Source organism: Rhinoderma darwinii, chromosome 7 (assembly GCF_050947455.1).
Source record: "Rhinoderma darwinii isolate aRhiDar2 chromosome 7, aRhiDar2.hap1, whole genome shotgun sequence".
Taxonomy (NCBI): domain Eukaryota; kingdom Metazoa; phylum Chordata; class Amphibia; order Anura; family Rhinodermatidae; genus Rhinoderma; species Rhinoderma darwinii.
Genome location: NC_134693.1, coordinates 114,005,127 through 114,031,028, shown reverse-complemented (window position 1 = coordinate 114,031,028; position 25,902 = coordinate 114,005,127). Strand labels below are relative to the sequence as shown.

At 38.6% G+C, this 25,902-nt stretch overlaps 1 protein-coding gene across 1 annotated transcript in view; it reads left to right on the top strand.

The window, feature by feature from the left end:
- The first annotated feature begins 10,085 nt into the window (after nt 1–10,085).
- LOC142658107 (sodium- and chloride-dependent GABA transporter 3) overlaps nt 10,086–25,902 on the top strand; it is a 169,901-nt gene continuing 154,084 nt past the window's right edge. Inside the window, exons 1-2 of the mRNA XM_075833854.1 lie at nt 10,086–10,204; nt 10,743–10,976. Coding sequence (XP_075689969.1) covers nt 10,757–10,976 — 220 coding nt within the window. The 5' untranslated portion in view covers nt 10,086–10,204; nt 10,743–10,756. The remainder of the gene's footprint in view (nt 10,205–10,742; nt 10,977–25,902) is intronic.

The following is a 25,902-nucleotide window of genomic DNA, read 5'->3' as shown; positions in this document are numbered from 1 at the left end:
TATCAGACTACCGAGTTGTGTAGAGCGGACATTTCAACTTAATTTTCCACCGCTTCTGCAGGCGTTGAGGGGGGATTTGGCCCAGTGGACAAAGGGAACTTTCTCGTGGTTTGGACGAGTGGGCATCATCATGATGAATGTCCTACCTAGACTCTTATACTCGCTGCAGACACTGCCAATTAAGATACCCTCTTCCTTTTTTAAAATGGTATACCAATATCTTACTTCATTTGTGTGGGCCAACAAACACCCTAGACTTCAGAGGAGAATCCTGGTCCGAGCCAAGCGTCATGGGGGGATTGGGCTGCCTGATGTGGAGCAATATTATCATGCCATTCATTTGGCTAGAGTGGTGGATTGGTGTCGCCATGAACCCTTTAAAGATTGGATAGCGGTAGAACAAGGTTTTACAAACCTCCCACTGAAATGCCTACCCTGGTTGGCTGTGAATCATTGGAGGTCACTAAGTGATCATCCTACCATATATCCAACTTTACAGGTGTTTAGAAAGGTGCAGAGTAGAGAGGGTATATCACAACTGTTATCACCCCTCACTCCGGTTTTGGGTAACCCGGAATTTGGCCCAGGTCTGTCAGATCAGACCTTTAAGATATGGGTACAGAAGGGGCATTTTAGAGTAAGCCATTTTTATAGGGGTAATGCTTGGCTGCGTGGAGAAGAGCTATCCCAGCCAGAGGGTCTCCCGGACGCGCCCCAATGGCAGGCGTTACAATTGACTCATTACTTGTCAAGACTACCTACACCGGCTTCCTATGACCGAGCACTATCCTCCTTTGAAACTTTATGTTCTCAAACGGGGCATGTGAGACGGGCTCTCTCCAGTCTTTACTGCGTGCTGCTCACTCCTGCTGAGGATTTCATCCCACCATATATTACGAAATGGGAAAGAGATCTTCAGATTACTCTAACACAAGAGCAAAGGGAAAAGATCATGCTCCTCACACATAAGGCGTCTATTAGTAACGCCTATCAGGAAACCAGTTTTAAAATACTATCCCGTTGGTACAGAGTCCCACATGTGCTACATAAAATGTTCCCAGACTTTTCTCCTTTATGTTGGAGATGCGGCAGAGAAGAGGGAACGCTTCTACATATATTCTGGAGCTGTGAGAGCCTTCGCACTTATTGGTCAGAGGTTCAAGATATCATTCTGGAGATCACAGGAATCTCGCTGGGAGATGATCCGGCATGGATTTTGCTGCACCACCACGATATACCTGTGGGGCGTTACAGGAGGATGTTAGTGAGACATTTGTTGAACGCAGCTAAGGCTTGTATTCCGGTGGGTTGGAGATCCTCTGAGCCTCCTGTGACTAGACAATGGCTGGAGCGCATTCACGAAATTCGGAGAATGGAGGAGTTGCTCCATTCCACACCCGAACGAGCAACGCAGTTTCAGAAAACCTGGTTCTATTGGTTTGACTTCTGCAAGTCGGACAGATACAAGAGGGCCATGGGTGAACTGATTAGTGGAGAACAAGGGAGCTCTTGAGTTCCCTCTGGTCGGTGGAGTGCTGTGGTGGGGAGAGTGAGGGGAGAACATCTTCCCTTCTCCCTCTTTAGTTTTTCCCTATACCCCCCCCCCATCCCTTCCTTTTGTCCTTTTACCCTGTCTACCCTTCGTTAACTTCCCTATTTGGATCAATTGTTACCAAGAATTGACTGAGATGTGGGTGTGGGAGGGGCGGATGAGGGTGTAATGCTGGTATACCTGTCTTGCTATACTAATGCTGGTGGTGTATTGATGGTACTAGGCTGGGAGGACCTTGATTGCATATTTACTCATTGTTGTTGAAATAAAGGTTGAAATGATCGGCCCTTATGGGCTTTTTCTGTACCCATGTCACCCCTTTTCTTTTTTTGTATCCCCATTTCTTTTCTTGAAAATACAAAATTTGAAATATTAAAAAAAAAAAAGATTGTGCCATAACGGGGAAAAGGATAAAAAACCATTTCGACCAGTCATATTTCTTAAACTATTCCAGCATTCATGCAGGAGTTGTGCTGTCAACACGTTTTCCATAACTCCAGATTTTAATTGACCAGATTCTAACACCTCATAAATATCTGAAAAACGGCCTTTAATGTTAGTGATCAACCATTGTAAGAACTCGGCCTTATCCCATTCTTGTATGTATTGTAATTGTGCTGCTAAGTAATATACACGAATATCTGGAAATGCTAGTCCTCCTTGTACTCTTGAAGGACATAAGTAGTCTAGCTTAATCCGAACTCTCTTCCTTCCCAAAATCAGGTTATTAAAAATAGTTATGATTTTCTTAAAATATTTATCTTGCATCCACACCGGGGTAACCCCAAAAACACATAAAAGTTTGGGGATTAGAACTGTTTTAATCAAGACAATTTTATCGGCTTTTGATATTGGCAATTTGTTCCATATTCTTATTTTTTTTTCCATTTCATTTATAAGGGGGAGCAATTTATAATCCAAAAATTCTTTTATATTATCTGAAATTTCTATACCCAAATATCTAAAGCTTTCTCCTGGATATATGATTCGAATTTTTGTTTGTAGTACTAAATCGCTTTTATCTAGTGGCATTAATATGGATTTTTCCCAATTGAGCTTTAGACCAGAATAGAATCCAAATCTTTGAATAGTAGATATAACATAATCCAATTTTTCTTCCGGGTTCGTCAAAAAAAATAAAAGGTCATCAGCATATAAGATAATTTTATCCTCTTCCCCCCTAGCTCCAAAACCCACAATATTTCCATCCTCTCTGATCAAACAGGCGAGAGGTTCCATTGCCAATGCAAAGAGTAGGGGAGAAAGAGGACAACCCTGTCTTGTACCCCTACTTAAATTGAAAAATTCTGAGTTCTCACCATTTATGTTAATGTTTGCTCTAGGACCATTATATAATAATTTAACCATTCCTATAAAACCAGGAGGTTGTCCGTAGGTAGTGTATGGTACCACACCATCTGGATATAATTTTCTGGATACTGCAGGTAATTACTGTGTATTGTTTATTTGATTCAACCCTGGTTGTGTCCGGTGTATTTGCATTCAAAATAATTACCCAGAGTATTTAAATCTCAATAATGAATAAAGGTTATTTTTTATGAAGAGTTCCCACTCTGTGATACTACTTGTTTCTTTGAGGAACACACATATTGATTTAAAGAGGCTCTGTCACCACATTATACGTGGCCTATATTGTACATGATGTGATCAGTGCTGTAATATAGATTACAGCAGTGTTTATTTAGAAAAACGATCATTTTTGACGGAGTTATGACCTATATTAGCTTTATGCTAATGAGTTTCTCAATGGACAACTGTAGGCGTGTTGTACTTTTTGACCAAGTGGTTTAGAAGACCTTTTTTTCAAATATCCTATTAGCAAATTTTGAGATAATAAAGAGGAAACCTCCACTGAGGACCCTCATTTATTATCCAGAACAGAGAACGGTTACAAAGAGTGTCTCTCACTTTGGACGATACAGCAAGTCTGTACATAACACATGTGTGTAATTCTTCTTTTCACCTGTGGTGGCACTGTAGGAGAACTGAAGACTTGCTGACAGATCCTCCCACAGATTACAGAAATTGAATAGTTGGCTCTCATATAGATTACAGCTGATCACCGGGGGTCCCAGAAGCAGGATATCCATTGATAGTCATTGGACCATTCTAACATAAAGGCATTGTGTAACGTAGACAATCCCTTGAAATTATATTAGAATTATGCAAATTCAGTTTTATAAAATATCGAGATTGAAATGAATGACAATAAAATAAATGACTGTAAAAGACAAGTAAACCTAGATTGTTACTGTAGCTTTTGCTCTTTTCATTTTGTCATCTCTTTTTTCTTTTACACGGGATCTGTAGAAATGGAAGCTTTCATCCTAAAAAAGGATCATGTTGCCTACAAAATTCTTTCATCCTCACATAACGGTTCTTCACGTCTGATGTTCTCAGGCAACAAGGTATTAAACGTGTTGCTGGCAGGTTAACACTTTATAGAGCTGTAAATCATTATCAGAAACATTACATATTTGCTAATACATTATATTGAGAATTTTCAACTCCAAATAATATTTCACCTCATCGATTTGCAAATATGAGAAATATATGCAATACACCAGATCTGTTTTGCTGTATATGTAATTTTCCTGTCACACACTGACAAAATATATTTTACCTTTGTATATCATTTTACAGTTTACATATAAAAGTATTGTACGTAAAATATTGAGTAGCTTTGTAATTATATTGGGCATATTTACTATTCAAACTGCACCAAATTTGGTGCAAACTAAGATAGAATTCTAGCGTACATGCCACAGAATCTTGATTCTCACAGTCTGAGAGTCCTTTAACCTCTTAATGACCAGCCTATTTTAAACCTTGATGACCAAGGTATTTTTTACGTTTTTCTATCGTTGCATTCCAAGAGCTATAACTTTTTTATTTTTGTGTCAACATAGCTGTATAATGTCTTGTTTCTTTGTGGGACAAGTTGTATTTTTTAATAGCACCATTTTGGGGTACATATAATTTATTGATTAACTTTTATTAAAAAAAGAAAAAACCCAGCAATTCGTCAATTTTTTTGTCTTTAATTTACGCCGTTTACCATGTAGTATAAATAATATAAAAACTTTATTCAGCGGGTAGTTACGTTTGCAACGATACCAAATTTATATGGTTTTCTTATGTTTTACTACTTTTACACAGTAAAAACAAATTTTTTTAAAAATTATTTGTTTTTGGGTCTCCATATTTGTACTCTTGTACTAGGACTTTGTTGCTTGGCCATCTGCTAGTCCTCTACGGCAGTGCGGCCCAGTGGGTCCACATACCCATGGATCGTGACAATAACACACACTTTACCTCTCTATTCCTTTCCTGAGTATACAGTTATATATCTATTGGTGTTGGACACCTGTGTGGTTAATTTCCATACGCAATTGCATGTGATTTGAGAAGGTGGCTACCATTTCTAACTGATCTTGCGCCAAATTTATCATCGAGCATGCACCTCTTGGATAGATTTGCCACATTTTCTGTCTGCCTTGTCTAAGTTTACACTGTCTGAAACTCGCCCCATTGTATTATAAATATATTATCGGGTTAGTCAGTTTTATAAATCAGAGCTGCATTCACAATTCTGCAGACTTCAGAGCATAAATCTCTCAGCATCCCTTGCTGTCTTCACAGAGCTTTTTTATGTTTGCTGTATCTTTGCATCAAATACTGTGGGCACGGCTCTCAATCTTTTTCTACTGGGGTCTCACAACACAGAAGATGTTGACTCCTGGACCTCCAATGCAAAATATTTAAAAATTATCAAAAATTTTGTCTCCTGAACCCAGAAAAACATTAAAAATAAGCAAAAAAACTAATCAGCGATGCTGCTAAATCCTTTGGTGCAACAATGGAAAGGCCTTTGCAGCAAATAAACACTACTTTCACAACTGCATCCCCAACTGCATCCTCACCAAGAACTGGGGGTGCCAACGCACTACATTATAGAAAATCAGCTAAGCTGTTAAAGATGTGCCTGACAACTGGCCTGTTTATAATGCTTTAGGTCCCCCTAAAATGTGGAGAAGGGTTTATATTTTAACTTCTAATATTTTTTTTGTAGATACAGTCCCCTAGGGGACTTGAACCAGCGATCATTGAATTGTTTGCACTATTTACGGCAATACTAATTTATTGCAGCATATCGTGTTTCTGACAATCTCCTATTTAGCCCTGCCTGAGGAGGAAAACGATGGTAGATGTGGGAAACTTCATTAGGAACCCAGACTGCCATGCCAACCATCGCCCACATCTATCTAATGCCTTATATGCCACAGACTCTATTGACCATGGGATATAAGTGGTTAAACAAGCGGGATCACTCTCAAGTGGGAACCTGCATGTTACAATAAAGTGTCGGATGTAACTGTCACGGTTTGTGGGTATGTGGACCCACTAGGCCGCACCGCCGTGGCAGGCAGGCAGCTAGCCAAACAGGAACCCCAGAAATACAAAGTCCCGCACAAGGGTACCTGGATAGTCCAGACAGTGGCCGCAGCTCTGGCACGAATGGAGGTGGGTGCAGCAGGTAATGCTAGACGTGGCGGATGACAGCAGGTGCCGCAGGTTGCGTCAGACGTGGCGAATCCCTCAGGACGTGGCAGATGACACAGGACATGGCAAAGCAACAGCAGGTGCAGTAGACACGACTCCAGCTATTGGGCACAGGAACAAGAAAACAGCACGGGATACAGGAACAGGTAACAGGGCACAGGTAACAACTGGAACGGGAAACACTAAGGTACCATTTGCAAGACAGACTTGGGAATAGCTAACAATGCTCAGGCAATAACTAACAACGCTCAGGCAAGGATCAGAAGGGCTGGGGCCTTCTTATAGGCCTGGAAATCATGTGGTTGAGAAAGCAGACCGGAACGGAAGTGAGCGCTGGCGTCTTCTAGGAAGGAGATGGGGACCAGTGCTCATGGATCCATGGCTGCGCCCGTGGCCATGGACGCTACAGTAACAGACAGCCGATACCCGCGTTGTTTGGAACTGGCTAAGCCAGGAGCCCTCTCCATACTACCCTAACCTGGCTATGACGTAAGTATACGTCGGGAAGTGGTTAAAAAGACTGTGCCTCATCTGTGTGAGAAGTATTCGCACTTCTAGTGGCCCTTTTGTTGTGAAAATCATCGTTCTTTTTGCATCCAATCTAGGCCGCTAGTCATAATTTAGCAATTAAACCTGAAAAGTCTTATCTGCTTGGCCTACATCTTGGTGTAGTCACGGACCAGCAGAGATAGTGAACCGGTGGTTTTGGGGTAATGAGCCTAAAGTAAAAGAAGACAGAGTGGTGTTTTATGTGAGTACAATATAGATGTAACAATCTTTATCTTGACTCTGATAAGAGATCTCACGCTGCAGCAAGTTATCACCTAAGCCACTGAAAACCTTTAAAAGAAGTCAAGTAAAAATGTCTTGCCACTGTGTATTTAATGCATTAAAAGTTAAGTTAAATATTGCTACATCTGTATGTAGTAGTAATTATATGTGAGTACAGTATATAGCATTATTAAATGTAAGTAAACTATATAGCGGTAGTAAATGTGTGTACAGTTTACACCTATATTATTGGTGTGTACAGTATATATCAGTTCCAAATGGTTTGAAAAAACAAGCACTCTTTGTTGAAGGCGCTCCTGCACTTGCGTGGAAGATTTAGCCAAATCCCCAGTTATGGAAGTGCCTCTCAATGGGTAGGAAATTTAAAGAGTAATAATTATTTCAAACCATTTGGAACTTATTCTCCACATCGGCTCCCGCTTACTTCCCAGCCACCGGTGTTCACTCTGAGGGCCAGCAGACTGCCTAAGTACGTAGTACCAAGGCTCCATATGCTTGATGATCGAGTTGTGCCGACCACGTAACACAACTCAAAAAGGTGAGTGTATTTCTCACACATACACCCGTGTTATCTCTATCCACTCTGCATCTACAGTATCACCCCAAAGGAGCACTCTGTGTCTGTTTTCTTTTTTCCCCAAATTACTGTAGTATATATCAGTATTATATGTATGTCCAATATAAAGCAGTATTTTTTATATATACAATATACAGATGTGTCCACCCTTACTTTTTATTGAAATGCGTTATGTTATACAATTTATCATGATTTTAAATCAATACAATCTCGTGCCATCCACTAAAAAAACGTATACGTTAAATATATAAACCTACAGATGTAACCGTCTTTACCTTGACTTTTAACGCATTCAATAAACAGTGGCTAGATCTCTTATCTTGACTTTTTCAATGGTTTTGTTGTGTGATATCACGTTGCAGCAAGTTATCTGAATCAAGTTAAAGATGGCAACATCCGTATTAAAAATATTAAATATTGCCCCAAAAGTGTCCATAGCTTTTAAGTGTAACATACAGAAGCAGGAAAGGAATATATCCAAACCAAAATAAGAATATAGCTGTGATACGTTGCTGCAAAGAGATCAAATAAATAAAAAAAACCTGCAAAACAGTATATAATTTTATTTAATAACACACCTTCTAAATGAGTGAGGATGACATTAATCTCCCAAATTACTAATCATCTGCCCAGACTGGTACACTCTATTAATAGACAGAATATATGAATAGTTATCATTTATACATTCTTAGGTTATACTACTGGGAAAAACACTGTGGATCAGAGGTCTTCAACCTTTTATACGTAGATCTTGAGCAACTTTCAAATTTTACAGATAGTGTTCTGCCTTATTATTAGAGGGGTTGTCCAGTCCCAAAACATGTATGGCTTATTCTCACAATAGGCCATCAATATATGATCGGTCGGGGTCCTAATCTCAGCACCCCCACAGATGAACTGTTTTGAAGGGGCCGCAGCGCTCGTACGAACGCTGCTTTCCCTTCATTTCCTTTACTGTTTATACTGTGAATCGCCGACACAGTTGTAGCAGCAGCAGTTTACAGTATTACAGCCTTCTCCGATTCACTTCAATGGGAGAAGGTTGTAATACTGTGAACGATGAGTTGTACATTCGGTCACGTTAGTTGGAGAACCAGAGTTGTATTTGGTTGCAATTTCCTAGTCGGTAGGCCGCCTGTTTATCATAACAATTCTTGACATTCTCCTCTATCCCCTTTCATTGACGAGAATTTGCGGTCTACAGGATCGCCTTTCACTGGATGTTTTTCCTTAATCACACCATTTTCTCTATACTCTCGACACAGCGTACGAGAAAACTCCACGAGGTTTGCAGTTTTGGAAATACTGGCCTAGATTTGTCTAACACCAGTGATCATGTGTTGTTCGAAGTCACTCAGATGGATTAATATTACAATTCATGTTGATTCACACTAAAACTGATCAACAGAAAACTTGCTCACTTGATTTTCTGCTGCTCCGGGGTCATGTGTCTAACTTCCATACAGGGAAGCTCCAGTCATGAAAGGGTAGGTGTCTCTAAAAACAGTGGCCATTCAAGTGTAATTTAGACAAAATTTTCTCCCCTACTTGAATTAAAGGCTAAAGTTCCAATCTTGACGTTTTAAAGAAAATATGGACGACAACTATTTTTTAACACAAAGGGTTATGTTGAAACCCAAGATAGATACAATTATGACATACTAGTAATCAATTTTGTTCTCTTGATATTTTTTGGCCTACATGGTGACTTGGTAAAATTGTGAGACTACCGTGATGGATTCCTAAGGCAAAATAATAGCAAGCAACCTTGCAATGGTCACCAAAACTACTACCGTGTTGGATCTTTTGGGAAGTTGCAAAGTCGCTTTGTGATAGAAAACCATTGTGGTCACTTTCTGAGACTTTCGTGTGACCGGAGATTGGTGTGTAGCCCCTTCAGTTATTACCCTGGAGAATAATAGCTTGTGTGTGAATAACATGATTGTGGTTGATTAAAGGAAAAACAATACAATAAATAAAACGTTTGTTCTATAAATGTAAAATATGTGCAGCTCATCTCTTCTCTATTCTATTTTGGGCTAGATTCACACGGCGTTCGGCAGGATAGTTTAAAACAGTCTCAACATATCCAGTGGATGTACGTATTCAACCGGACACTTATACAGTTGCATTGACTGCCATAAAAAGAATATACACATTAGCATTAAAAAGCGCACTTTTCAAAATTTTTGGGGTTGTGGGATTTCGACATATAGTGGCCAAAAACACATAAGTTTCCCCATTAAACTATAAGAACAGGAACAGTGGCGTAAATGTTGAGAGACAGTGCACCATAGACTTGGTGTGAATCGAGTCTCATTTATGTCTAAATTTAGTGCAAGCCACATATTAACAATACAAAATATTTTATACGCACATCAGATACAAGGTCTCTTTATTATAAATAATGCACTTGTATTGTGATGCATTCCCTGCAGAAAGTATAGTCTGAGCTTGGTTTAATGAAAATAGGTCTTGGTTGTTTAACCAGCGAGCACCTTAGATGTAATCCCTAGATAAGAGATCTACTGAATGAGATGGATAGTCTGTGAGAGGGGGGAGGAAGAGGAGGGGGAGTGAGCAGAGGGAGGCTGCCATCAGATCACACTTGCAAAGAGAGAACATTTGCAAATTATCCATTTTATGGGTAACGGGAACAGGAACATCATTACAACCATCCACTGTATCCTCCTACTTGGGTAAGATTATTTCTATCTCTATTTACTGCAATGTATTAATAGTGAATTGCCTTAGGAGTAGCATTTTTTCCAAGGATCCTTAGATCATCCAAGATTGTAAGAGCAGCAAAGAAAATCTATAAACATAAACACATTCTCGTAGCCTGGAACGCGTACGGAGACAGGAACGCAGGTTGTACATGATGTCGCCTAGTAATTTATAGGGAAAGCATGCACCACATGTAATGGCTATTGTTCTGCAAACTTCTACATCCTAGATATTTAGTAGCATATTTTTGGGGGGCTTGAGAAACCTCTGTAGGCAAACTAGATACAAGGGGAATGCACGCAAATTATAATATAAAATTGCCATAAAATAATAGAAGTCGAAGAATTGTGTTAGTGACTGGTTTATAAGTAGATGGTTAAGAATTACATCAAGAGGCGGATTTCAAATTTTTGGAAATATTTAATATATTTATTCTTTAGAGACGAACAAAAAAATTGCAGCAAATATTAATTGGTAAAATAATTCTAGAGTTTGTTTTTAAACCATCAGGTTGAGCTACAATAATGACAGCTGAGAAGACGATTCCTGTGATTAATGGAAAACCTGAGGATGCCCTGGATGCTGAAGCTTCAAGTTCCAACCTGGTACACAGCAATGACAAGAAAGTCAATGAAAGAGGCCACTGGAACAATAAGGTGGAATTTGTGTTGTCCGTGGCCGGGGAAATTATTGGGCTTGGAAACGTGTGGAGATTTCCCTATCTGTGCTACAAGAATGGTGGAGGTAAGATGGAAATAGATTTGGCTGTGATTGTCTCAAGAGCTGGACACTTGACTCTCCTCATGTGTGATGCTACGTGGGGATTTACTTTTTGTCTTATTTACAAGCTTTGTGGTAAATGCAATAATATTTTAGAAACAAAAACGTATAAAAAAATTTTTTTTCAAAGTGGTTTCATCTATTTACCCAGTAAGAAAAGAAAGATTTGTGGGAATTGTGATGCACTGGGAGTTTTTTTTTTTTTTTTTACAGTAACAGAAATTAAGTTGTGAGATTCAATAATAATAATGAAATTGGGAAAATGTTTAAATACATTTTTCTTGCTGATGAATTGCAAACTTTATTTTGGTTGAATTACATGGTTATAGCTCTAAATTAAATGGAAAATTAAATATAATTGAGGTTTATTTATTTTTTCCATCTATTCCCTTATGTGTATTAAGATGAACTAGTATATTTTTTATTCTATTTATGGTTTGCTTTTATTGTTTTTGTTTTTTTAATGTATCTAATCTTGAAACCGCCTGATATCTTCATTGCTGCTCTTGACTCTATGTATAAAAAAATGTTCTATACAGAATGAGTCATAACTCTAGAACCAGAGTCGTAGTTTACCACCAAGGGACCAAGGGTTGGCCCACACTCTGGCAAGATAATGTGGTCTACTCACATTATATTAATATCTTCTGGGAAATTATTTCACAAATAGCATATTAGTCCTCATTAATTAAGATAGTTTGTTACATTAGTCTCAACATAACCCTTATGTTATATACTCTTTATTTATATACACTCTCTGGCCAGTTGACTACAACACCAATATTGTTGGACATCCCATTCTAAAACCATGAGCATTAAAATGGTGCTGGGCCCCCTTTTGCTGCAATAACAGTCTCCTCTCTTCTAGGCAGGCTTTACACAAATTTAAGTGTTTCTGTAGGAATATGTGCCAATTCAGCCAAAAGAGCGTTTGTGAGGTTAGACAGTGATGTTGGATGAGAAGGTCTGACTTGCAATCTGCAGTCTAATTCTGTCCAAATGTGTTTGATGAGGTTGAGGTCAGGGCTCTGTGCTATCCACTAAAGTTCCTCCACACCAAACTTGCCAGACCCTGTTTTTATGGACATCGCTATGTGCACAGGGGTAATGTCATGCTGGAACAGGAAAGGCCCTTCCTTAATCTGTCACCACTAAGTTGGAAGCATACAATTCACCAAAATGTCTTTGTATGCTGTAGCATTAACTTTACTCTACACTGGAAATAAGGGACCTAGACGGAGCCCTGAAAAACACAGACCATCATCCCTCCTCCACCAAATTTTACAGTAGGCACTACGCATTCTGGTTAGGGGAGGGGGGAGGGGTTCTCCTGGCATCCACCAAACCCAGATTTATCCATCAGACTGGCAGATAGTGAACATAATCACCACTTCAGAGAACAATTTCCCACTGATCCAGAGTCCAATAGCAGCGGCTTTAGACCACTCAATCCAACACATTTTGCATAGTGATCTTTGGCTTGTGTGCAACTGCTTAATCATGGAAACCGATTTCATGAAGCTCCCGATGCACATTTCTTGTACTGATGTAATTTCCAGAGGCAGTTTGGAGCTTTGTGGAGAATGATGTAACAAAAAATAGGTAATGATTACATGCCAAGCGCTTTCGAACTCGGCGGCTCCGTTCTTGGCCTTTGCATTATCGATCGCTTTATGGCCGAGCTATTGTTACATCCACTTTACAATAATATCACTTAGGCTTCGTTCACATCTGCGTCAGGGCTCCGTTCAGGGTTTCCGTTGGAGCTTTCCGTCAGGGGTACCCATGAACGGAACCCTGACTGAAACAAACGGATACCACAGGTTTCCATTTGCATCACCATTGTTTTCAATGGTGATGGATCCGGTGCAAATGGTTTCTGTTTGTCTCCGCTGTGCAAGGGTTCCGTAATTTTGACGGAATAGCGCAGTCGACTACGATATTGCTTCCGTCAAAACAACGGAACCCTTGCACAACGGTGACAAACGGAATCCATTTGCAGCGCATCCGTCACCATTGAAATCAATGGTGATGCAAACGTAAACCTATGGTTTTCATTTGTTTTAGTTTGGATTCCATTCATGGGTTCCCCTGATGGAAAGGTCCAACGAAACACATCAACAGAGTCCCGACACAGATGTGAACGAAGCCTTATTGTTGACCAGGGCAGATCTAGCAGATAACAACAGATGCTACTACTAATGTTTGTTTATGGAGATTGAACGCAACAATGTAGAGAATTGATTTACATACTTTTAGCCATATCATGTATCTTTATAGTGGTCGAAACATTTTGTTTTTTTTTAGAAAACACAGCTTGAAGTGCCCTGCATAGACACAGGGTGAGATTTATCAAAACTCCTGCAAAAGAAAAGTAGAGTGGTTGCTCATGGCAATGAATCCGGTGGCTGCTTTTTTTTCAAAGGGCCTCTGAGAAATAAAAGCTGTAATCTAATTGGTTGATAAGGGCAACAACTCCACTTTTCATTTGCAACTTTTTTTTTTTTTATAAACCTCGCCCATTAAGTGAAATAATAAAGTTCTCTCTATGTGCAGCCACCACTAGGGGGAGATTACTGCATGCTGTTTATACACTGAACTCTATAATACAACAGTGCCTAAGCTCCCCCTACAAGCAGACAGAATTTTATCATTTAACTCCATGTCTATGTAGGAAATTTGGAGCGTTTTTTTCTCCAAAAGATAATTAAGCAAATAAGCAGCACAGGATATTTGACCTAAAAATCACATGGTGTTAAAAGATGAGGATTCACATTAAGTTGTATAGATAATGGAAACTAGATTCATAACACCGTTCAAAAAATTTATTTTATTTATGAATAGTCAGAATACTCATAAATTACATGAATTCACTGACTTGTAAATTAAAAGACATTAATGTGGCTCAAATGTCCTCTATCTAGTATACTTATCATAGTACTTGATTTGCACTTTTTATACAGGGGTTTAAAACAATTGTGATAAGTGTAGTTTTACATCAAAAATTTTACTCAAACAAATGTGTTTCTGCTATCTACTATGGAATCATGTACACGGCCGTATTATGGCTTCGTTTTGTAAGAATCTATTAGAAGGTTACCACAGGGGCATAGCTATAGAGGGTGCAGACGTAGCAGTTGCACCCAAGATCTTGTGCTTGTCGGGCACAAAGTCCCATCTGCCAAATAAGATACCAGTGTTATAAATGCCAAATTGTAGATGGGTGGCCGTGTTTTAGATTTTGCATTGGGTCCCAAGAGCTTCAAGTTTAATCTCTGGGCTTCCACATAGGTGGATGTGGCCTCTACTGTACTTCGGTGAGCCTCTGATTTAATATAGAGGCATGCAGAGGTATCATGGCATGTTCCATGGGATTCTGCCCAATGGAGCCTTACAGCATAAGGGTATGTTCACACGCACAGTTTTCAGACGTAATTCGGGCGTTTTATGCCTCAAATTACGCCTGAAAAAACTGCTCCATTACGCCTACAAACATCTGCCCATTGCTTTCAATGGGTTTTACGGTGTTCTGTTCCCACGAGGCGTAATTTTACGCGTCGCTGTCAAAATACGCTACGTAAAAAGACGCCCGCGAAAAAGAAGTGCATGTGACTTCTTGGGACGTTTTTGGAGCCGTTTTTCATTGGCTCCATTGAAAAACAGCTCCAATAACGTCCGTAAAATACGCAGCGAAAAACGCGAGTACTTACAAAAACGTCTGAAAATCAGGAGCTGTTTTCGCCTGAAACCAGCTCCGTATTTTCAGACGTTTTTGATCACTGCGTGTGAACATACCCTTAGACTTTTAAACCCTCAAACTTGTGTATGATCTTTTAGCATTACTTATAAATAAATTTTCTTTATCGTGGTATATAACACCAAAGCCTTGCTCTGCTTTAAGATCTTCAAGAAAATCTTCCTCAGTAGAAGAATAAGCTTCATTCACTACATATTTTGAATTGAGCCAATACATTTTTCCATGAGTTGATGCTTTTAAATTTTCTATTCCACGGCAAAGCCAACTAGTTAACTGCCAAACTTGATAAAGTAATTGAGCCATATTAAATTAATGGGACAACTAATTGTCATGTCTTGTGGAAAATGAGTCTTTGTTCTGTAACAATACTTATGAATTAGTGGTTACAATAGATAACTTATTACAGTTACTCAAACTTCCCAGAGGTATTATAACATTAATGTATCTGGCTATAGCTGCTGGTGCTATTACAAAGCTTGTGAAATATTTACGACTTAAAGCATTTCATATTAGGTCTGCATGTCGTGAGTGGAATGATGGAGCTACGGTTTTGCAGAAAATTCAAAGACTGAAGCTCGGGAAAGAGTTGATTCAACCAACATAATCATTTATTTTTATGACTTATATAGTGCCAAAATTTTCCACACTATACAGATGTCCTCACTCAAATTCTCTATCGATATGTTTTTGGGATGTGGGAGGAAACCGGAGTACCCGGAGGAAACCCACAACAAACACGCGGAAAACATACAAACTCCATGCAGATGTTGTCCTTGGTTAGATTTGAACCCAGGACCCCAGCGCTGCAAGGCAATAGTGACGGAGCTACCGTGCTGTCCATAATGCCAGCAATGCAGTGTCAGGTCCTGAACTATTTGGACAGTAATGTCATAACTTTGCCTCTGTACACCAGCACAGTGGATTTGAAACAGCAATAAAGATTTTTTTTAATTCAAGGGGTTTGACAAAAATATTGCATTAAGGATTTTTTTTAAAGTTAATCCTTCCATTTTCACAGGCTCAGATGGGATGGAACAATTGATAAGCCGCTTCATGGCCAGATGTGCCCTTTTCCCCCTTCTTATTTCTTAAAAAATAGGGGAGATAAAAGGTCTAGTTGACTCCAAGTTTTGAATTTACACTTGGTAGCTGTTCAAGGAAATTGACCATTTTTTGTCCATGCAAGCGAAGGAAGGCATCATTAGGCTGAAAAAAAAAAACCCACACACGATCAAATAAACACATCAGGGAGATACGGTAGCAGCAACTTTAAGAGTGGCCAACAATTTTGTACATTCTTAAAAAGAAGGAAAGAAAGACCACAGAAGACAACAAAAGTGGATTATAACATAATTCTTTCCTTGGTAAAGAAAAAACCTGTTCACAACACCTACCCAAGTCCACAACACTCTCAAGTTGGCGTATTATTGTCCAAGTCTACAATCAAGGGATGTCATCATGAATATATATATTGAGGGTTTATCTCAGGATCCAAACCACTGGTTACACTAAAGAACAGAAAAAGACAGATTATACTTTACTAGAAAACATCTATAAAAGCCGTCAATTTCTGGAACATTCTGTGGACACATTAAACCAAGATGAACTCATATCTGAATAATAGGAAGAGAACAGTATGGAAAAGGAAAGGAGAGCTCATCATCCAAAGCATACCACATTATCTTTTACATACAGTGGAGGTAGTTTTAAGGCATAGGCAAGTATGGCTCCCAATGAAACTGGGTCAACGGTGTTTATTGATGATGTGATTGTGGATAGAACTAGCAGGATAAATTCTGAAGTGTATAGAGCGAGACATTCTGCTCAGATTCAGCCACTTGTTGCAAAACTAAAGGGACGGCGCTTCATAGTTCATATCAGTAGTTATTACATGCCAAAATATACCGCGAAAACAACCCAAGAACTTCTTCAGGAAAATAAATATTCTTCAATTGTTGAGTCCATCACCTGACCTCAACCCGATTGAGCTTTTCACTTACTGAAGACAAAACTTAAAGGGGTATTCCTAACTTGGACATTTATGGCATGTCCACAGGAAAAATGCCATAAATGCCTGATAGATGTAGATCCCAGCTCTGGGAACTGCACCTATATCGAGAATGGGGGACATACGACCCCCGCTTTGCTCGGTGAGCCGGCAGCTGGCCGCAAATTCCGGGTGGAGACTATTGGCGAAGGGGCCGTGTATGCGCATGTCTCTTTCCATTCTGTTCTATGGGAGTTTCGGAAACAGCCGAACAGTGATGGGAGCGAGTCTTCCTCTCCGCTAGTTCCTTAATGGAATCTGCGGTCACTTAACCAGGTGAAACAAGGGTCGACTGACCCCAGTTCTCGATATAGATGTGGGTCTGAGAGCTGGATATGCCATAAATGTCTAATTGGGAGGACCCCTTTAAGACAGAAAGAACTACAAACAAGCAGCAATGCTTTGGGCAAATCCTGATAAGACCGGCATTTACATATCATGCTCCCGATAACGTAAACTTTTACGGCAGAACTATTGATAATAACATTATGGTTTATCATTGATATTCTCTATTATTCACTCTGGTTAATTATAACTATGAGCCTTCGAGGAAGTAAATATTATGCTGGACACTGTGGCACTACTTGGGGACATTTGTGGCTGGCACTGTTATATGACTTGAGATTAACACTGTTATTTGGGGTACTGTGGCTGGCAATTCATGTTATATGATGACTGTAGTGTATTATAAGGAATAATTTACTTCTACTATTAATTAATAAAAAAATAAAATAAAATCTGTGACCTTCTCCACGCTTCTTATGTTCTTTACAGAAATGTGTATGTTATCATAGAATAGCCATAACAATGCAAATATGGGTATCACTAAGAAAGGTCTTCATTTTTTAAGAATTTGACTTTGAGAAATATGCCTAACTTGTAAGAGGTTTTCCGGACTTTACTTGGGTTTCCGGTTTCTACTCCAAATTTTTACATAGCTTCGAAATATGAGATTTTCTTCATGTGTAGACCACAGTCGATGACATCACATTGTAAAATAGAGCCATATGGCACGAAAGCAGCCACTTACCATTACATTTCATCTGTAATACCTGACAGAAAGCATCAATCCCCCCTTAAGCTTCCTTTCTTGTATTCTTTGACTCACACATGTTCTTCTCTTTAATCTAAGTACCTCAGACTAATCGTCCAGATTTGGCTTTTCCATTGCAACTAGGCTTCTTGGGTGAAAATCACCGAGGAGTCGTTTTACTGTTGATGGGGGTAATACAGGTTTTCGGAATAAACTGAGAAAGTCACCAACTCAGGGGCATAACAAGTAACCATCGGACCCTATAGCAAAACATTATATGGATTGTATCATCTGAAAGTGAGACGCCACAACCATCAACTTACTTCTGAAACTCTGGCAAAATCAGCTATTTGCTGGTGGCAAGAAGCTAATACAGGAGCTTGCTTATTTGCCCTGCAGGACAGTGCAAAGGAAATGTAGTATTACATGGTGGAAATTCAGATAAACGGCCTGTAGTGATTATATATATATATATGACGTATAGTGATGATGTATGGGATATAAATACTGTCACCACCGCCAAGTGAAACTGTCACCACCACCATAATTCAAGGCCCAGAGACAGCAATAAGGGCAAGTATTGATGAATGTTCATGATGGCTCTAGAATTGTGCATTTAGACCAGATTTGCCATGATGTGATAACGCCTTTAAGAAGGCATCCTTCTACAATGCCCATCATTTTTTTCCAAGAATTGTAAAGGGTACAATATAATAATTATTCTGTTTTTCAGAAAGTTTTGATTTTCATTATTTTATTTTATTCCAAGTGACGATTACTGCATGCCTTAAAATTTTTATTTTAAATTAGTGCGAACAGTAATTTATAAACCAGTCATTCCAAGTGATGATAATCAATCAATCTAAACATTAGTTTTTTTTACTGTACTTTCAAATCATCTTCAATTTCTAGCCAATCTGATAAAGATGTAGCCAAGTTTATCTTGACTGATAACTTTCTGCAGCGTGATCGCACACAACAAAAAACATTGAAAAAGTCAAGTTTGACACTGTATTTAATGTGTTGAGTCCAGATAAAGATGGCTACATCTGTACATGGAATACCCTTTGTTTTTACAAAACATTATTAGACTGGTATAGTTGTACCAAAATTAGCCAATTTATTTCACAAATCAAGATTTCCGAATGCATGACAGAAATGTGTTGGTCAGGTGTATTTTCCCATGCACAGGACTGAATTTGAGATTTTTCTTTCCAAAAAAACAACAGATTCCTATGGGTTCTGTTAAACATTATCAATCTACAGGAAACTGACAAAAAATAGCTTTATACCTTTACTTTATAAGACTGATCTCTAGAACCAACCAATGTTTATTACTCCAGGGAATGTTGTGCAACGTGGTATTGCACGTTTTTAGTGGTGACCAGTGGAAGAAAAGTGGTTACGGGTTGCACTGGTGCCATCAACGTTATTAATTTGTCAGATTCACTTAAATTGAGCCATGACCTCTGAATGATCCAGCAGAAATGAAGATAGAATTGTGAAATTGACTGTCATGCTGAACTCCAGTTTAATCAGCTCAGAGATTCACTACTGATAGTGTTAAGAAAAAAATATATACTAATATATTATAGACATGTCAAGATTAAAGTTTTCTATCTTTTAATAATAAATTATATCTTTTATAAAAAAGGAAAAACAAAAAAAATAAATAAAAGACACCTCTGTGCTATTGGAAAATATACGATAATATATAATACAGGCATATTTTAAGCAGCATAAATTTTGTGTTTTTGTAAAGTGAGAATAATGATATGAAAAAATTATGTGCTCTGATATTTTATCTATGAAATAGTTACAGGAAATAATGTGAAATACTATTTTTAGCCATATTTCATTAGCATGATCGACGTCGTAACTTTAGTTGTATATGATGCTTTAAGAATATGGGTTCAAACTTTTTTTTTTTCTACTACAAAGATGTCCCCATCATTTTTGGGTTCCCTAACAAAAGTGCTGCCTATGTGTTATTGATCAAGGTACAATATATATATATATTATTTTTTTTAAATGTACAATTTTTTGCATTTGAAACTTTGCCGAATTTTTATGAGGAATGGACATATATGCTCAAATTGTGCAGCTTTACAGGGGCAATATACAGGGTGGGCCATTTATATGGATACACCTAAATAAAATGGGAATGGTTGGTGATATTAACTTCCTGTTTGTGGCACATTAGGATATGGGAGTGGGGAAACTTTTCAAGCTGGGTGTTGACCATGGCGGCCATTTTGAAGTTGGCCATTTTGTATCCAACTTTAGTTTTTTCAATGGGAAGAGGGTCATGTGACACATCAAACTTATCGAGAATTTCACAAGAAAAACAATGGTGTGCTTGGTTTTAACGTTACTTTTTTCTTTCATGAGTTATTTACAAGTTTCTGACCACTTATAAAATGTGTTCAAAGTGCTGCCCATTGTGTTGGATTGTCAATGCAACCCTCTTCTCCCACTCTTCACACACTGATAGCAACACCACAGAAGAAATGCTAGCACAGGCTTCCAGTATCTGTAGTTTCAGTTGCTGCACATCTCGTATCTTCACAGCATAGACAATCAATGGAAAACTCAAGGCACGGGATATCTGAAATTGCTACATGATGATGTGTTTCCCTCTTTATGCACTGAAGCTGGCACGTTCCCTGAGTTTTACCAGCAAGATGGTGCACCACCACATTATGGGTGTCAGGTCCGAGCATTCCTAGATGAACAGTTTCCTGGAAAGTGGATTGGTCGTCGTGGGCCAGTTGAATGGCCCCCTAGGTCTCCCGATCTGACCCCCTTAGACTTTTATCTTTGGGGTCATCTGAAGGCAATTGTCCATGCTGTGAAGATACGAGATGTGCAGCAACTGAAACTATGGATACTGGAAGCCTGTGCTAGCATTTCTTCTGCGGTGTTGCTATCAGTGTGTGAAGAGTGGGAGAAGAGGGTTGCATTGACAATCCAACACAATGGGCAGCACTTTGAACACATTTTATAAGTGGTCAGAAACTTGTAAATAACTCATGAAAGAATAAAGTAACGTTAAAACCAAGCACAGCATTGTTTTTATTGTGCAATTCTCGATAAGTTTGATGTGTCAAATGACCCTCTTCCCATTGAAAAAACTAAAGTTGGATACAAAATGGCCGACTTCAAAATGGCCGCCATGGTCAACACCCAGCTTGAAAAGTTTCCCTCCTCCCATATACTAATGTGCCACAAACAGGAAGTTAATATCACCAAGCATTCCCATTTTATTTAGGTGTATCCATATAAATGGCCCACCCTGTACATTGGGGGGGGGGGGGGGGGCTATAGTTGTATAAACTCATCATTCATTATAGTGACGGGCTAGGTAGTGTCCCAAAGGAACACCCTCCCTCTATTAGTGCAAAGAAAACTCCATAATTTATATATACAGTATAAAGAGAAAAAGCGGAGTACAAAGCCATATATATATATATATATATATATATATATATATATATATATATATATATAAATATATATATATAAATATAACAAATTTTTATTAATCACAGAAATAAGACAGACATTTAAAAAGGTACATAATGGATGGAAAGACAGGAAAACAGACTATTCATATAGTTGTAGCAATAAAGTAATGCACTGGAATCCTTACAAGGAGGATATGTGGGAAGAGTGGTATATTATCCTATACATGGCTAACCCCTCATGAAAAAGTCCATCAAGAAATCTACACAGTGGTCCTGGGAAGAATTATAGAAAGCCTAACTGTCAAAGAGATATGAGAAACCTTATCCATGTCAGTAATATGGAAGCCTGGATGCCGTGGTTAGAACCCAAACGCGCGTTTCGCGATGTGTACTTCCTCAGGGGGTGCATAGTGTCCTGTTGAAGTCCTGGCCTTAAATAGGACAAGACCCAGGTGTATTTTGCTGTTATTCTGTGCCTATGGAAAAATGTATAAAAAAATGAGGGCTTTCTCGATCCGATTTGAAATTGTGGGAGTAAAAACAAACAAAACAGAGGGGCGGGAGGCAAATGAAAGAAAGAAGTCAATTAGATTTTTTCTTCTTTTTCGTTCCAAACCAGGATTGGTTGGGGAAGGGGGGGGGTAGGCGATGGATGGGGGGTCATTTATAACAATTGTGTTATTATAGTTTATGTCTATAATTATATGCATTTCAGAAGGATAAAACAAGGGGACATCTGTCACCTTAAAAAACAGCCTACTTGCTGTGTATAATATTCCATGTACAAGACTGAGCTAAAGAATTTCATGGCATACAAGTACTGGTAGGTTGATAGAGACATAAGGAGGGTGTTCGGTGTGGAGCTATTCGAAAGCAGGGGTTCCATATACTGTTCTTACTTGGGGCCCTCTCTAATGCCTCTGTGTTCATCTCTGAATTACATTATGTTCTGGTATTGGAGAAAAACATGTTTTAATCACCCCTAAAGCCGTATTTAAACAGGGATTCCAACAACACTTCTACATAAATATTTTTTTCACTAGACACTTGCAGGAAACATAATTACAAATACTATTATATGTGTCTTGTTATCTAGCATATTAATAGAGTGTGATCTCCCCATGAATCATGTCGTGTATAAAGCGTACACCCTTCACTACTTTGTAAACGAAGTTCTTTTGAAGTTTCTCATTTAAAATAATAATTCAAATATTTAAATTATTTTCAAATCTATTCATTTTAACTTATATTCGCATCCTTTTTATTCTTATTTGTTCATCCCATGTTTCTTTCATAGATTTCTGTTTTCAAACCTGTACACTAATGTAATGACTTGATTCAATGATTGACAAAGTGGATACTTACACTATTATGAAGTGTAATAATGAATGTTTCCAAAATGTACTCATTATTTAATATATTTTCATGTTTGCATTCTACCTATACAGACAGCAGATCACAATGTAGTAAAGGTAAATGCGTGTTTCAACCATTAAAATATCTTTGTAAACTAAAGCCAACAATATAATAGAATTCAATAGACCCAGACCTATAATTGAAAATCTTAATAAAAAAGCCCTCAGCTGTAATTCTACTTGGAAATGTACTGTAAAATATGAAGCATATTCAAACAAATGTTAACATTCAATATGCACCCATGTATCAAAGGGTCTTTTATGTCATGTTTTAGTCTTGCCTAAAATAAATATATATATATGTATTTAAAATAAATAAGTAAAAATAAATTAAAGAGTCAAGTACGCATTCTTAAGGCCTGTTTACATCCGCGTTAGGTTTCTGTTGATGGGTTGAGTCAGACCTTTCCTTTGGAGGAAAGGCAAACGGAAACCATAGCTTCCAAAATCAATGGTAATACTTCCATTGGTAATGGTTTCCGTTTGTCTCCATTCAGTAAGGTTTCCGCTTTCGACTACACTATTGATTCCATCAAAAAAAAATGGAAACCTTACGGAACAGAGACAATTAGAAACCATTAGCAAAGGAATCATTACCAATGAAATCAATGGTAATGCAAATTGAAGCTAAGGTTTCCGTTTGCCTTTCCATTGACAAGTTCCGCCGACGGAAATGTCTGACGGAACCCATCAACGGAAACCAAACACTGATGTGAACACACCCTTAGGTGATTCAGTCTTCAGGTATGGATACAGTTATACAAAGTATAAATTAATACAACATCGCAACACAGGAGTGAGATCCAGCCGGTTCGCCCCTATTCTCCTGAACCGGTTGTTAAAATTAAAGCTGGTTCGCAGAACCGGGGTGAGGCAGGAAACCGGAACCGGTTCCCTGCACTCAATTGTATCCCCGTCCTTAGGATGCGGATACAATTGAGTTGACCAGCGTTGCCATGGCGAGGCACACGATGATGCAGTCGGCGCGATGACGTCATCGCGCAGCTGCGTCGTTCTGCTGAATGAGGGCTTGTGTCGCTGGAGGAGGACTGGCGTTGCTGGACGGCGTAAGCATATAATGTTAATTTTTTTCCCCTTTTACTGTGGGCAGTGTAGGGGGCCTTATTTATAGGGGACACTAACTACAGGGGAGGACTATATAGGGGGCACTAACTACTGGGGAGGACTATATAGGGGCCTTATCTACAGGGAACGCCTCAGGGGGCCCTATCTACACAGGGAACGCTACAGGGGGAAAAATGTTAGAAAAGTGAGGAGCCAAAGACATTTCAGTGGCAAACGCTGCAGAAATGGGTCGTCGCCAGGAGGTGTCATCATAGAGGTCTGGGTAGTATATTTCAGTGAAATATATATATAAAAACTGGATATTTATTGGAGAGCGCTACTTGATATGAAGAAAAGGCAGATGAGTAATCATGAGTTGATTTATTATGCAACGCGTTTCAACGCAGGACATGCGTCTTCGTCAGGCAAAGAAATCGGTATACTCATCTGCCTTTTCTTCATATCAAGTAGCGCTCTCCAATAAATATCCAGTTTTTATATATATATTTCACTGAAATATACTACCCTTACTCTCCTGCGGCTCAATCACATTGATGCCGGTACCTGGATACGGAAAGCTGCAACCTGGCTTCATCTAACAGACCTTTACATTAAGCTGTACCTGCCAGTACTAGCTTTTATGGTGAGCACTATCACCTATCTTTACTTGTCAGTACCCTATCCTTTAAGGTTTATCTTGCACCATGTGGCGCTGTGTACGTTTTTCTCTCTTCAGATACTATCATAGAGGTCTGGATCACATGGAAAAGAAAAGAGAACAACTACTCCAATCTGAGAAGTCATCACCAGTGACTCACTAAATGTAAATTCTTTCTGAGACTGATCAGTACTGTAGTCACTGTATGATTTGCGATGGGTGTATAGTTTTTTTTTGTGAAACAGCAACTCCCAGCATATCCTTACCATTGTTCTGGCTATACTGGGAGCTGTAGTTTTATGCCATACAAACTTATATGGCAGGGGTTAAACTGAATTTGCAAATGATCTCTGTACTGAGCTGTATTTGTGCTTGTACTGTATTTATGTATTGAGCTTTGTTCTGGTGCTGTATATATGTACTGAACTTGGTTCTGGGGTTATATACATCATAAAAACCAAGTTATATACATATATACAGAACAAACTCCAGAACCAAGCTCAGAATATAAATACAGCACCAGAACAAAGCTCAGTACATATATACAGCACCACAACAAAGCTTAGTACATATATAAAGCCTCACAACAAAGCTCAGTACATACAATACCAAAACCAAGCTAAGTACATATATACAGCACCAGAACAAAGCTCATTACATATATACAGCATCAGAACAAAGCTCAGTACATATATACAGCATCAGAACCAACCTCAGTACATATATACACAGCACCAGAACAAAGCTCAGTACATATATACAGCACCAGGACAAAGCTCAGTACATATATACAGCACCAGAATACAGCTCAGTACATTTATACAGCACCAGAACAAAGCTCATTACATATATACAGCATCAGAACAAAGCTCAGTACATATATACAACATCAGAACAAAGCTCAGTACATATACAGCACCAGAACAAAGCTCAGTACATTTACACAGCACCAGAATAAAGCTCAGTACAGAAGTCAAGATAAAGATGGCTACATTTGTACACAATATGTATCTGCAGGTCAACATTTCCTTTTTTGTAAGTAGAACAATGGAGAATGCTATATAGTGCCTATATATTACCACCATACGTTGCCACATACAATGCCATAGAGTATAATAGTGCATTATACTGACCAAATAATACTATACTTTGCCTGAACAGTATAACATCCAAGAGGTTAATTTAGCCACAAGATTGGAAATGTAGAACAAGCTGCATATTGTGTGGACAGGGTGATAGAGGAACTAGGGCAATTATCACTTTTGCTTTAATCTAGCTCTGCTATACAAAAATAACAACTTAAATGGGCACTGTCATTTCAATAATCTTTGCATAAATGAATAGGCAATTATGAGAAACTTTGTAATATATCTTATCGGAATAACAAGCCTCTTTCTGCTTTGTATCACAAGCAAAGAACTTTATTCACATCAGTACATGTCAGTACT